This window comes from Chelonoidis abingdonii, chromosome 3 (genome assembly GCF_003597395.2).
Source record: "Chelonoidis abingdonii isolate Lonesome George chromosome 3, CheloAbing_2.0, whole genome shotgun sequence".
Classification (NCBI taxonomy): domain Eukaryota; kingdom Metazoa; phylum Chordata; order Testudines; family Testudinidae; genus Chelonoidis; species Chelonoidis abingdonii.
In genome coordinates, this window is record NC_133771.1 from 112,291,268 (window position 1) to 112,304,782 (window position 13,515).

Genomic DNA, 13,515 nt, shown 5'->3' on the forward strand with positions numbered 1-13,515 from the left:
GAAAAGCCTATAAATCATATCATTACTTTGAGGCCTCATTTGACCTACTAATCATCTACTTTTCAAAGTACTCCAGCTTAATAAAGTATTGACCGTATTAATATTGTTAAACTAATAAGAAGCATGAACATTTCCACAACAGAAATTTCCTTTTGCCAGTGCAAAAAATAAAATATGCTCAGAATAAAATTAGACAAAGAACAACCACAGAAAATATTTCAACATCATAATGAAAATGATAAAACTTCAAAGCAACTGCTGCAAATTTTTAATTAATCGTTGTGGGTTGTCAAAAGGACAACAAATTAATTTCAGCTGAGGAATTTATTAGGCATGTATTTATTTAAAATCTCTTCACTTTCATAATTAATTTCTAATGAAACTAATTTCAAATAATAAAATGAAGTTACAGCAGGTTTCTGATAGAGAGAGGCAAATGAAAAAAGCATATCCAAACACTTGAATGTTAGAAGCCTGAACCCAGGTCTCTAATCCAGGCCCACAGGCACTGGACAGGCTGTGGCTGCCACTTGATCTAATGGAGAAAGCTTTAGGCCAAATCTCTGATTCCCTGGACTCGGGCCCCGTGCCTAAGAGGACCCCATGCCCGCCCCTAAGAGGGCCTTATTAATTTTTAATTTTTTTTTACTCACCCGATCCGCTCCAGGTCTTCTGTGGCATTTTGGTGGTGGAGAGGGGATCCACTCCAGGTCTTTGGCAGCATTTTGACGGTGAGGGGGTTCCACTCTGGGTTTTCGGTGGCATTTCGGCAGTGGGGGGTCCTTCTTTGCCGCGGAAGACCTGGAGCGGACCCCCCCATCACCAAAGTGCCACCGAAGCCCCGGACCGCCGCCGGGTATTTGAATCGGGCCTAAAACCGGCCCTGGACAATGGGGCTAGCAGAGCTCTAGCTCACCAAGGATTCAGCCCACAAAGCTCCTAATTAGCTTGGACGCACTGTTGAAGTCAGAAAGAGGCACAGGATGTTGTCTGAGCAACTAGATGGATACCTAACAGGTAGGCACACACTTTGGACCCTGACTCTTGAGCCCTGACTTCCTACCTGTTCCTGGTTCATGTCCTCATCCCAGATTCTCCTCTGTTCCTGGTTCCTGCTTTCCCCTCTCTCTCCAGGTCCCTGCTTCTCCACCCTACCTCTAGCTTCAACCCCTGGCTCATCCCCTGACTCTGACTCCAGCTACAATCCTGACTCTGGTTCCTGGCTTCCAACTTTGACCATTAGAACTTACCATTGATGCCTCAGTCTTTAAAATCTCTATCTGAATTTTGGACAATGGCCTCTGTCATTATAGTTGACATCAAAACACAACATCAGAATACCTCAGATTTTTAATCCTGCTCCATCTGATCTCTATTTACTCAGGGAAGATGTAAAATTGGTTTTAAAGGATTTTTGTTAAGATGGAATTTTCCAATTATTGCTTCTTTATGCTGAAGACCTAAGCAGTTTTTGTTTGTGTTTTGTTTTTACCTGTGAAACAATAGGAATGTCAAATTTGGTTTTCCATAGTTGAAGGGCCTCATGGGGTGTTAGAGCGTGTGCACTGTGAGCGCTTCAGTTCAGTCAAAGCGGCTGAGGCTAAAGATCCATAAATCTTATGAAGTTATGCGAATTACTTCATATATTTGATTATTACGCATTACTGTATCCACATAAATAACAGCAAATGTCCTGATTAGCCAGAACTTAAGGCTGCAGCATGAAATGAGCTTCAGGAACATGGAAATTGCTATAATTGTTGCTGACTCTTGCATCTCTTTGGGCTAGTGATCTAATAACTCTGGCTCTGCCCAGCTGCAACTTGCCTTGGACTAAAGGGGGAGCTGGCTGCCTTCTATCATCAGCTAGGAGACGCTGTGGCTGGGCTGCTGACCTCCAGCTGGGTCCTGGCTCTGACAGCTAATTCCCTATTGCTTAGCGGCTAGGAACCACTGCACAGTGTCACTCTAGCAATAGCTCTGAGTCTACAGCCATAGGTGGGTTTTGAGAGGTTATGCTCTAGGTTAGAGTTCTTTCTAGGTTGTCCGCATGGTTAGAGTCTAGGGCCTTATAGTTAGTGGGATGGGGTGTACCAGGGCCTTGGGGTCCCCTGCTGGAGGCTTCACAATCCTACCATACCCTGCCCCAGAAAAGAGGAGAAGAGGTGAGTCCTCCAAGCTGTGTGGGAAGCAGCCAATTAGAATAGAGGGGCTGCAGAGAAACAGCCAATCAGAGCCTAGCAGGCTCATATAAAAGAAGCTGCTGGGCCTGAGCAGATTCTGTTACTGGCAGAGACTGGGGGAGCAAGGAAGGAAGGAGCTCCTGGCTGGTTGACGGGTCTCAAGTAAGACTTCAGCCCTGAGGAAAGGGTGAAGGTGCTGGGGCTGCAGGGAAGTGGCCTAGAGAACAGTAGCAGCAGAGTTAAAAGGGATACAGCAGTTGGTTGCTATTTGTAGCATCCCTGAGTTGGGACCTGGAGTAGTGGGTGGGTCTGCCCCTCCCCCCCGCCCCAGCCACCACTAGGGAACAGGCTGCATGCGCTGAGGAGGGAGCTTACATAGGCCCCAGGAAGGGGCTGAAGACCCCAAAGAGGGTCAGTATGTATTGAACTTTAATACCTTGAAAGGGGGATGAACTGAACTGAAAGAGCAACTGAGCTGGAGAGCTGGGGTCAGTCAAGGCTTGCTATAAAATGAAGAGTCTCCAGGGAGGAAGCCTTGGGGGCACTGTTCCATTCCAAACCAGGGACTATTTGAAGCTAGCCCTGGAGGGGTTTATTTGTGTTTTATACATTGACTGTGTGAAGGGCTGAGCCACTGAAAAGAGAAACTGCCAGCAGGGGTCACTGAAAGTAGAGCAACCAGAGCTAGAAAAAGAGAGAGCAGGCACACGCATACATGATAGGAGGCACTCAAGAGAGGTGAGTGGCGATGTCACAGGATTCTGGAGGATTCTAAACATAGAGATCCCACGTACGGTATACATAACCATAGTGATACAATCTAGAGCACTTAGATCTTCAAATCAGGAAGATGTAGAACTCAGATGAGGGTAAAGAATAAATAGCTAAGAACTTGAATCTCGTGGTAGCAGCAGGAGACCAAAGGAGCCAGCTTCAGTGAGAGTAGAGCTGATCCAAATTTTCCAAGCAAAGTTTTATTATCAAAATAGAGCCTATTTAAAAAAAGATGAAAATGTGTTTGAAATTGTCATTTGTTTTTTACAAAAAACTATTCCTTTTGTTTCAATTTTTTAAATAAAAAACATAAAAATAGGTATAGATTTTTTTATTTAACAAAAACCTAGAGTTCAATGTTTTTCACAAAATATATATTATACTCAATTTTTTTTTGTGAAAACTCAAAAAACACTGTCCTTTCTGAACACTTTGAAATAAAAATAACCAAAAATTTTCACTGAAATAAATTTTCATTTTTCAATCCAACAAAACCATTTTAGATATTGAATCTCTAAGGTCAGGTCTACACTAGCAAATGAGTTTGGTATAATTATGTCGCTATGGGGTGTGAAAAATCCACACCCCAGAGCAATGTAGTTAAGCTGACCTAACTCTTGGTGTAGTCAGTGCTAGGTCGAGAGGAGAATTCTCCCATCGACCTAGTTACCATCTTTCAGGAAGGCTACACCAATGGGAGCCAGCATCTTCACTAAAGTACTGCAGTGGCACTGCTGCATTTTCAGTGTAGCCAAAGACAATTAACTATCAAGTGTTCATTAGGCTCAGGAGACAGATAAATTTTAGGAAAATTTTAAGATAATACAAACAAAACACTAAGGTTTGACACAGTCTGAGTGAAAATCTTTTCTTCTTTTATTTGCTTAACTTTCAGTTACTTGCCTCTGGTGATGTCATAATTTTGCTAGGTCTTCAGTCACTGTAAAGTTTTCCAGGGTAGACAGGACTTACATTTCCAAAATAAAAAAGCAGACATCTCCTATCTCTGCTCCCCATACCCTTTGGCCAAAACCTTTTCAGGCCTTATTTATTCATCATAAAGAAATACAAGTCCAATTGTTTTTCCTTTTTAGTGTCACCTTTAAAATAAGGGACAGTAGAGAGGCAGTGATGGTAGTGTAAACTCCAACATGAATTTAGACTAGACACTGAAAGAGATTGGTGGGTTTCGATTCCTGTGCTGCAGAGCTCTTGTTAAGCATTGTGAAAGTAGAATGAATTATATTGTGAAAATAGAAAGGATTAAAGAAATGCTGTCTGTACCTTTAAGCAAAACTGTTGGAATGCTGCAATCCAGGTGTCAGGAATACAGACATTAACGTAGAACAATTGCACCGTTTAAGGGCAATTGGTGAAGTATTAGCCTTAGATCGATAAGAGTTAGTAAGGAAGTAGGATATGCATGCTGTGCCCCATGTGAATTTTACTGTTTTGCTTTCTTTGTCCCTTTGTCTAATTCCCGCTCTTTTATCTGTATAAATAAGACTGTTTGGGTCTTGCATGGCCACTCACATTATCTGGGTGCTATTAGCAGAGCGCTGCGCTAATAAAACAGAGTGTTCTGACAAATTGTAAGTCCTGAGTCTAACTTTGACAGCATGCTCTGTATAAGACTAAAACTTTTGTGATATGATACCACTTTGAATAGAAAATAAATTTAACTTGGGCTGTGTTTGGCTACTACAATGAGATGTAAGCACATCTGTACAAACATGCTCTTTGTTATCTGACAATAGATGGGAAATTCGTGGAATCTTGCACATTCATGTTCCAACTTGATAGGGTGCTTGCTTACTTCAGTACTGAGTGTCATAGCAATGTTTATGTATAAATAGACTGAATTAATTTAAACTGAAACATCCGAGAGGGGATTTTCCTACGCCTTCATGTTCCCTGCCCCATGGTTACGTGCAGTATTTCCAGTTTAGTCATTTTCAAATTCCACCCCCCTGTAAATTCAGACAACACCTCTAATTTCAATTCCTGGGGAAAACACATCTTTTAATAATGAATTAAATATCTTTGGTTTGTCTCTCATTCTAATTCTAATGAGTGTCTCTCATTCTAATTCTGAGTTAAAGACTCATCTGTGAAAAGCTTTAGTGCATAATTCTGTGAATTTTGACTTCCTGCTCCAGTTCTGCACCAATGTCATGAAAACCTACCATTAATTTCTCCCTTTGTCCACACAACTAATCTTCATGTTCTAATAGACAGTAACAAAATTTGCCTTTGGTTTTTTTTATTTAATTCAAAAGTGTTATGAATGATTATCTTTTAGAATTCTTTTCCCATCAGGAGTCTGTCTATATTTTTATTGTGTTCTTAATCCTGTTAAATATTCCCAGGCTGGCATGGCAACCCCCACAAAGAATCAGGGAGCGTGAATGTGCACATGGAGATTAGCCCATAAGTATGCTCCTGATGGCTACTTCTGTGCTGTAGGTCTAGGCAGCCCCACGGGGCAGAGCCAAATGTAGGGCTGGTATTTCCTTCCCCTCAGCTCCACCAGAGGGCAGGTCTACACTTAAAACCCTGTGCTGTACCGCTGTGAAGATTTAATGAAGACTCTCTAAACCAACAGGCGAGAGCTCTCCTGTTGGCTTAGTTAATCCACCTCTGCAAGAGGTGGTAGCTATGTTGGCAGAAGAAGCTATCCCACTGACATAATGCTGTCTACACCAGCATTTAGGTCCGTATAACTTTGTTGCTCAAGAGTGTAGATTATCCACACCCTTGAGCAATGTAATTATACTAAAATAATTCTGTAGTGTAGACCAGACTGAGATGAGGATAAGGAAAGCCATCAGCACTGCCCTCATGATGGGTGTGTCTGTGTGTTTTGGGATACATGTGTGGATAGGGGGCAGCAGGGCATGTCTGCAAGTATAAAGGACAAAATTCTGGCATGTGCATGCGTGTATGTAATCAATGTGTGTGTGGTTGATGCATTGTATTATAGTTAGTGGATGCAAGATTGGTAGTGTAGTCTGTTGTGTAGCTGGCATCATTTATTTTTTTGTGTGTGTATGTATGTGCATAGAAGGTATATTGTGGTTGTGTGATGTGTAGGGAACTATATGAGTGTGTATGTGAAGCAGGTTATGTTTGGGAGGGGGCTGGATTTAGGTAGTTTAAACACAGTTTGATTCAGTTGGATGGGAAGTACTAAAGAAATACAGGAGGACTAGGCAGGAGTAGGAATCTGGTATCTTCTGAAGGTGAGGTGGATCAAAGTTATTATAGTGTGTGCAGTTTTTAAAAATAAATAAGCATGTGTACTTGTTAAAAAATTAACCATGATATCATGAAATTACACCCTAACAGCTTTATTCACATTCACGGTTTTAATATATTGATTTCACCAGTTCTTCACATATTTATCTCAGTATTCATGATCTTCATCCCTGTACTATTCCTTTTCTTATACAGTGAATGGAGGAGAAAAAACATAGCTTGTAGAGCACTGCAAGAATATGATGATGTCACCATGTTGATATAAATGAAGAGGAAGAACCAAGATGTGTCATACTCCCTGTTTGCATGTTTATATTCTGGTATTACCTGAGGGCTCCAGTCAGTATCAGATCTCTAGGCACTCCACAAACACATAGGAAGCACAGTCCTTCACAGGAGTTTGTAATCACATGAAAATTTTTTTTCAAAAATCTGTAAAAATCTGCAAAAATTCTGAAAGCATTTTTATTTTTAGTATATTAAGCAGTTGTTCGTAGTATAATTCATTAACAGTGTCCTTATCACTCCAAGTTAGTTCAACTGAGATTCTTTTGCCAAACTAGGAACATACACCTATAAAAGACACAATAGTAAAACATATTAAAATAGTTATTGTGCCTCTTATTTTCTCCTTATCTTGTGTTGCTTTGTCCATATGTTGCTCATTATTAATCTATTGTTCCAGGCCTCTTAAGAAAATATGCTTTAGCAAAAAGATATTATACCTCTAAAAGTTTATTGACTTAACTATTATATTTATTATATTATTATCATTATTATTTTATTGCCATTGTGTAAAAATGCAGGATGCAGGGCAGCTGCTAAACATTAAATTTAAATTATTTTTACCACATTGAAGTATCTTTAATAAAATCCAGTACAATTTGTATATTTTCTCAGGCTTTTCTTGATTTGTCCAGCTGAATATGAATTTTCTACATATAGGTTTCTCTAACATGGAAAATAGCTGAATCTTTTTAAGCTGTAGAAACATGTTCCATGTTGAGGGTTCAGTATGTGGATATATTTTTTAAAAAATCCTATTTTTGGAAATGCCTTTGATTTTAGGTCTTTCATACTTTTAAGGGAGACTAGTATATATTGTATGCAATGCAGAAAGCACTGTCAATAGTTAAGGTTGCCAGACACTTCCCCATAATATGGCCCTGTTTTCAGTTGCTGATAACTTTGCCATGCTTTAACCATCTGGGAAAAATTTTCCATGCTGCATATCTGTCTCAGGCTGAATTTTTATTTTAAAGTTTCAGTGAAAATGATTTGGCCATTTCTGAGAACAAGAGTTAGGAAAATATGCTGTTTTGCCCATGTTTAAAAAAAAAAAGATACTTTGTTGGAGCAGGGCCTTAAAATTTGGCAAGGAAATCTGGTGTCAGGGATGTGCCTTTTGCTGCCCCTCTGAAAATCTTCCCAAATTTGCCTCTGAAAGAACTGTTTGCACATGCTCAGTAAGGCCTGGTGGTACTTTACAGAGAAATTCTCTGAAGATTCCATCTGTATTGGGCAAGCTTCTGCCCAGGATTCTAGGGGCTCAGCAGGACTTTCCCTGCAAGTGCTCCTCTGTGCTGTTGTCACGTTAGGGACTGGAACTCAGAGCAGAGAGCCTGCACCCACACTGTTCTTAATGCACCCCTTGCTGGGCCCAGGCAACATGGAGGAGGAAGAAGTTGTAATCTTGCCAACTCTTTTGATTTTATTGTGAGTCTCATGACCTATAATGTTTTTCTTACAGCCCAAGCTCCAGGAATCATGTTATTGCTCTGAAACCAGAAAGTCCAAAAAAAATGTATAGTTTTTAAAAAAGTCCTGGATTTTTAAGCCAGTTTCATTAATTTTGGGGGCTAGATGCCTGACATGGGTTTTTAACACTTAGGGTTGGTAACACTTGAGCTGACTTGAGTGCAGAGGGGTGAGGAGTGGGGGCTGGGGAAAGGGGCTGGTAGGAACCAGAAAGTGAGGAAGAAGCAGAATGGGGAGGGGTATATGAGTCTGTGTGGAGTTAGGAGCAGAGGGAGGGGAAAAGGAGTGCATAGGGGGCATGAGCCAGAGTATGGGAGGGAGAGGACTGGTTAGGAGCAGAGTGTGAGGGGAATAGGAACTGAAGTTGGGGTGGGAATAGATAGGAGAAGAGTGGTGGGGACAGAAGCCAGAGGTTTGGATAGGAAAAGGAGGTGTGGGAAGGATAGGTATAGAAGGCAGGATGCAAGGCATGGAGATTAATGGACGAAGGAAGGCAAGGAGAGGTAGGGGTAGATAGGAGGACAGCAGAACTTGTGGGGGAATGAGCTAAAGTGTCTGTGACCACTAGAGAATACTCCCCTCCAGAACTTAGGAGTTATGAGTCTGACCAGTCCTCTGCTATCAGCAAATAGCTGTAAAACACATTGGCATCCCTCTTCTAGTCCTCATCCACATAGAGGAGAATAGACTACTACTGCTACTAGTTACTCCATTAATTCAAATGGTAGAGGTCTGTATAGTGAATCTAAAGGTCCAAACCCTAATGATGACCTAAGCTGGGGTTCAGACTGATTCCACATGATTCTGACTTTTTTATTTTAAAAAAACCTATGCTAAAAAACTTTTAAGGCTGTAAATTTTAGCATTCAAAATTTAGGAAATGCCAGAATTAAGGTTGCCTGTGCAATCCCTTTGTGTGTAAATGTGAAAAATGTGGAAATTATCTTCATTAATATTTGTGTGTGTTTTATATAATATCTGTGGGTTTGATGGACTAGGTTGCTTGTTAATGGTTAAAATCAGTCCTAATTAGCTTTTGGGTTGCAGGAACCCAGTTAATGATTGTAAACTTCTCTAACTGTTGCTGCTCACAAGGACAATACCAGGAATCCACTATTTGAAGACCCTCTTCACGATACTTTGCACTTGTCATTCCTGAATTTCATCTAATTGATTTCAGACCAATTCTCCAGTTTATCAAGATCATTTTAAATTCTAATCCTGGTTCCAAAGTGTTTGCAATCCCTCTCAGTTTGGTGTCAGCTGCAGATTTTGTACCTGTACTCTCTACTCCATCATCCAGGTTGTTAATGAAAATATTGAGTAATACTGACCCAGGCCTGAGCCCTGCAGGACCCCACTTTATATGTCCCCCCTGTTTGACAGTGAGCCACTGCTAACTAGATGTGCACCCACATTATAAAAGAGACAAATTGGGTGAAGGAATAACTTTTATTGGATCAGCTTCTGTTGGTGAGAGACAAGCTTTTGAGCTTATATCCTGGGACCAAAACAGCTGCAATAATGCTTCATACACACACCTTATAATTATTTCATCTATCTAGACCACTTCATCTAGACTGTATTTCCCTAGTTTGCCTATAACAATGTCATGTCTTCTACTGTAATGGCCCAAAACACTAAAATATGACTCTTGCAGACATTAGTGTTCTTGCCAATTGCTGCAGAATACAATGAGGGATTTTTATAAGAGATCCAATAGGCATTTAAACAGAAATACTATAGTATATACAAAGAGAGATTTTTTCACTGTCCACTAAAATTGAGATGAATTTACTTGGGTATACATGACGCAAAACCTCCCTTTCCTTCAAACTAAAACACTATACCTCGCAGAGTTTTATGCTCTTTGATATTTTCAATGTTTGCAATTGTGTTTTGGCATTTAATTTTCATTTTACAGCAGAAAAATAGATCATTTTTCTGACACGGCTAAAAACTAATTGAATGTGACTAATCTGGAATTATTTCTTTTGTCTCTCTGATCCTTTGTCTTTGTCTTTGACTTTGTTACCATGTGTGTATAAAAATATATATTAGTGAACTTTAAAAGGTTCAGCTTTATGTTGTGGTTCAGATAAGCATCCAAACATTTTGATACTCATTCAAAGCTTATCCACACTTTCCTAACCTCTGCAAAGCTGGACTGAAAATGTAGGACTAGGAAAAGCTTTCCTCATGAGATTTCCAGTGCTTCCATTACTGGAAATACCATGAGGTCAGCCTTTCTTCCAGTATTTCAAATCTTTTACATCTGGATAGACACTGGAAGGGAGAGATCCTGTGTAGAAATAGCATTATCTGAATATTGCAGTGCCACAAAAAAGTTTGGTTTTAAAAATAGGTGAACCAAACTGATTTATCCATCACTTATGAAAATTATTTAAAAATTCCAAAATTATAGTGGAATCCAGGCAATTGGCACCAGGAGCAATGGCATGTTCAATTAACCCCTTTGTTGCTTAGCTGATGGCACTTTCCTAGGTGCTTTGGTAGTGTTTTTTTAAGTGTGAGACAGTTCGGAGTCAGTGTATGGAATGTGTATGTCGTCAAGGTAGCATGTACATCCCTGGGTCGGTGTGTGTATTCCTGGGTCATGTTTTCCCTGGGATATGTGTATGTGCTCCAGAGGTGGGGTGTGGTGTGTCACTGGCAGCAGGGAGGGAGGCACAGTGCAGTGTGTGACCCTGGACTAATGTGGAATGTATCTCTGGAAGTGATGTGTGTCTTAGGGTTGTTGTGTGCCACTGGAGCAGTGTGTCTTTCTGGGGGGCGGGTGTACGGTGTCTCTGAGGTGTTGTGTCCCCACTGTAGTGTGCCCTCCTGGAGCAGCGGGTAGTGAGTGGGTGTCCCTGGGGTGTGTGCCCCTGACGCAGTGGGTGGGGTCTTTGGAGCAGTGTGTCTCTCTGAGTTGTGTCCCCTCTGTACTGTATGCCCCCTGGGGCAGCGTGTGGCGGGAGGGGGTACCCCTGGGGCAGCGTGCCGGCCGGAGGGGAGGTGTCTCTGGGGCAGCATGTGGCAGGAGGGGGCACCCCGGGGCAGCGTGTGGCCAGAAGGGAGGTGTCTCTGGGGCAGCGTGTGGCGGGAGGGGAGGTGTCCCTGGGGCAGCGTGTGGCGGGAGAGTGTCCCTGGGGCAGCGTGTAGCGGTGGGGGTGTTTCCGGGGCGGGGTGTCCCCGACAGTGTGTGCTCTGGGCAGCGGCAGGGGGTGCCCCTAGCGGTCCGGGGCCTCTCTCCCGCTGCTGTTTTGGGGCCCAGGTCACTGCTGCCGGGTGGCGCTGCGCCTCCAGCCTGGCCTCCGAGGGGAGCGCCCGCGGGCGGGGGACGGCCCGCCGGCCGCACTGTCCCGAGTCGCAGTCAGCAGGAGCAGCGGTGCAGCCACCTGAGTAATCCCGGCCCGCTGGAAGCCAGGAGGCACCGCAGCTGCCCGGGGCCGGCCAGTCGGACCCCAGCGAAGGGGAGGAGTGGGCAGCGCAGGGACCCACCCTGCCACTCGCCACACTCAGCCTCCCCCCCACCCCGTCAGCACCCGCCCAGAGCAGCGGCAGCTGCTTGGCCAGTTCAGCCTCCGCTTTCTCCCGCCGGCTGCGAGAGGCAAAGCCCGGCCGCCGCGGCAAGCGGGAGGCACCCGGGCTGAGCAGGGGCCGCTCGCCGCTTTGCCAGCCCGCGCGGGGCTCTGTGCGTGTCTCGGGTGGGCAGCGGCTGCTGAACTTCCCGGGAAGTGCGAGCGAGAGGGAGCCAGAGGCGGCGACCGCAGCACAAGGGGTTGGTGGTTGGCACCCGCCGGAGGACAGCAGCCCAGTAATGTCAACATGTAAGTTTCGTCTCCCTGCGCTTTCCACACTGGGGGGAGGAGTATTTTTAACCTTCGGAACAGTTTGGTAAGGACGGACTCTCTCCAGCTGCTGGGGCAGCAAACCGGTTTGTCCTTGGTCAAAGAGATTCAGGCCAGATAGACCGCATTTCTTTCCCCCTTAGCCAGTGATGAATCTCTGGTTTATTCTGTGCGGAAAGGTAGGGCTAGAAGAATGGGCAAACCGTGTTGTCTGTCTGTGCACACTTGCCAATGGATACTGCTTGGCCAATATCTGGATTTGCCAAGGAGATGTTCTGCAAGATCCAGAGAAGACCGATTTGTGTGTGTGTATATGTATGTATGTGTGTGTATATATATATATACACACACACACACTTATTTACAGTCAGTTTGGAAGCAGAAGTTACTCTTTACTTTCGATGCTTCCAGGGGAATATTGCAAAAACTATCCCATCGTGTGTGTGTGTGTGTACGTACACACGTACGTTATCTGGAGCCAAAAGTTCAACTCTTTCAAAGTGAAGTTCAGATCTAAGAAACAGATCGGCGAGAGGTACTCTTTCTAGCCAGCAAGGTACTGTGCCAAAAATAGGAAGGAACAGAAGGGAGAAGGAGGGGTCAGGCAGAATAAAAATTTAAGTCCCACTCCTCGCTGTTCCCCACAATCTCCTGCTGGAGAGAGATTGTTAGATTCCTGCAGCCTTTCGGAGGGAGAGAAAGGGCACCTTTACAAGGGTTCGTAGACGCTATCTTTGATAATCTGTCCGGTCCAGGGGTTAGCCTTCCCCTCTGTACTTGTATTGAATCTTGGGCAGATTCCCAGGTAGGCTCTTTTAGGAGCTGTTGGAATCAGTGCTTCTCCAGCACATTCACACCAGGTGATACAGAGCCTATGATTGGGACTGAATGAAAGCAATGATCCAGGCGCAAAGAGTAGATTTCTTTTACAGCATAAGGTAAAGTAAGAAGAATTTATGCCTAAAGAACAAACGTTGCACTCATACAGTGCTACCGCGTTAGTAATGTGAGGCATGTTGGTAACTTGCAACTCTAGAAAATTCAATTTGGAGGGAAATCCAAGGACCAAGAAAATATCGGACACGTACAAATGACACGTTTTAAATTAAAATGTATATGCCTTATTGAAGGAAGATGAAGGTATTTTCAAGTCAGATGTTTGGCTCAAAGAACGGTTGTATATGGGCAGAGTAAGCAGCACTCTAAAAACGAAATGGCATTGTCTGAAGTTAGCAATTTACAATTAAAAATTAGGTAGAATTGAAATGTACTCTTGTTAGTTTGCAAGAACTAAAACGTTAAGTAGTTGTCTCTCACTCGTTGCATTATAACTCCATAGTGATTCCATCATAAAAGACTTTTGTTTCATAACTTAAATGACATGTTTTGAAATTGATGGTATCTCTTTTTAAATTTCAAACTGTCAGCAGCATTTTTTTCTTAATAGTTTCACTCATGTCAAAGATCAAAGAAAATCCAGTCAATCTGCCTAGGGCAGAATTCACATCTCACTCTGGAGAACTCTGCCCAGGTTTTGAACAAGGTCCATGGTGTATGTAGATATGTCCAGCATGTTCTGTAGATGGGGTATTGGTTGGTGCATGAGCCAAAGGTGACTGGATTATTTAGGAGTAGTATGTATTTTACTCTAAAGTTGTGTACTTCCAAAAATATGTCGATGTTGCTTT

At 42.9% G+C, this 13,515-nt stretch overlaps 1 protein-coding gene across 2 annotated transcripts in view; it reads left to right on the forward strand.

Moving 5' to 3' along the window:
• Positions 1-11,633: 11,633 nt before the first annotated feature.
• Positions 11,634-13,515, forward strand: part of ADGRG6 (adhesion G protein-coupled receptor G6) — a 184,352-nt gene continuing 182,470 nt past the window's right edge. The window contains exon 1 of one of the 2 annotated variants that reach the window (XM_032795001.2): positions 11,634-11,806. In XM_032795001.2, the coding sequence (XP_032650892.1) occupies positions 11,805-11,806 (2 nt within the window). In that variant the 5' untranslated portion in view covers positions 11,634-11,804. The remainder of the gene's footprint in view (positions 11,807-13,515) is intronic. The other variant, XM_032795006.1, reaches the window with a different exon arrangement.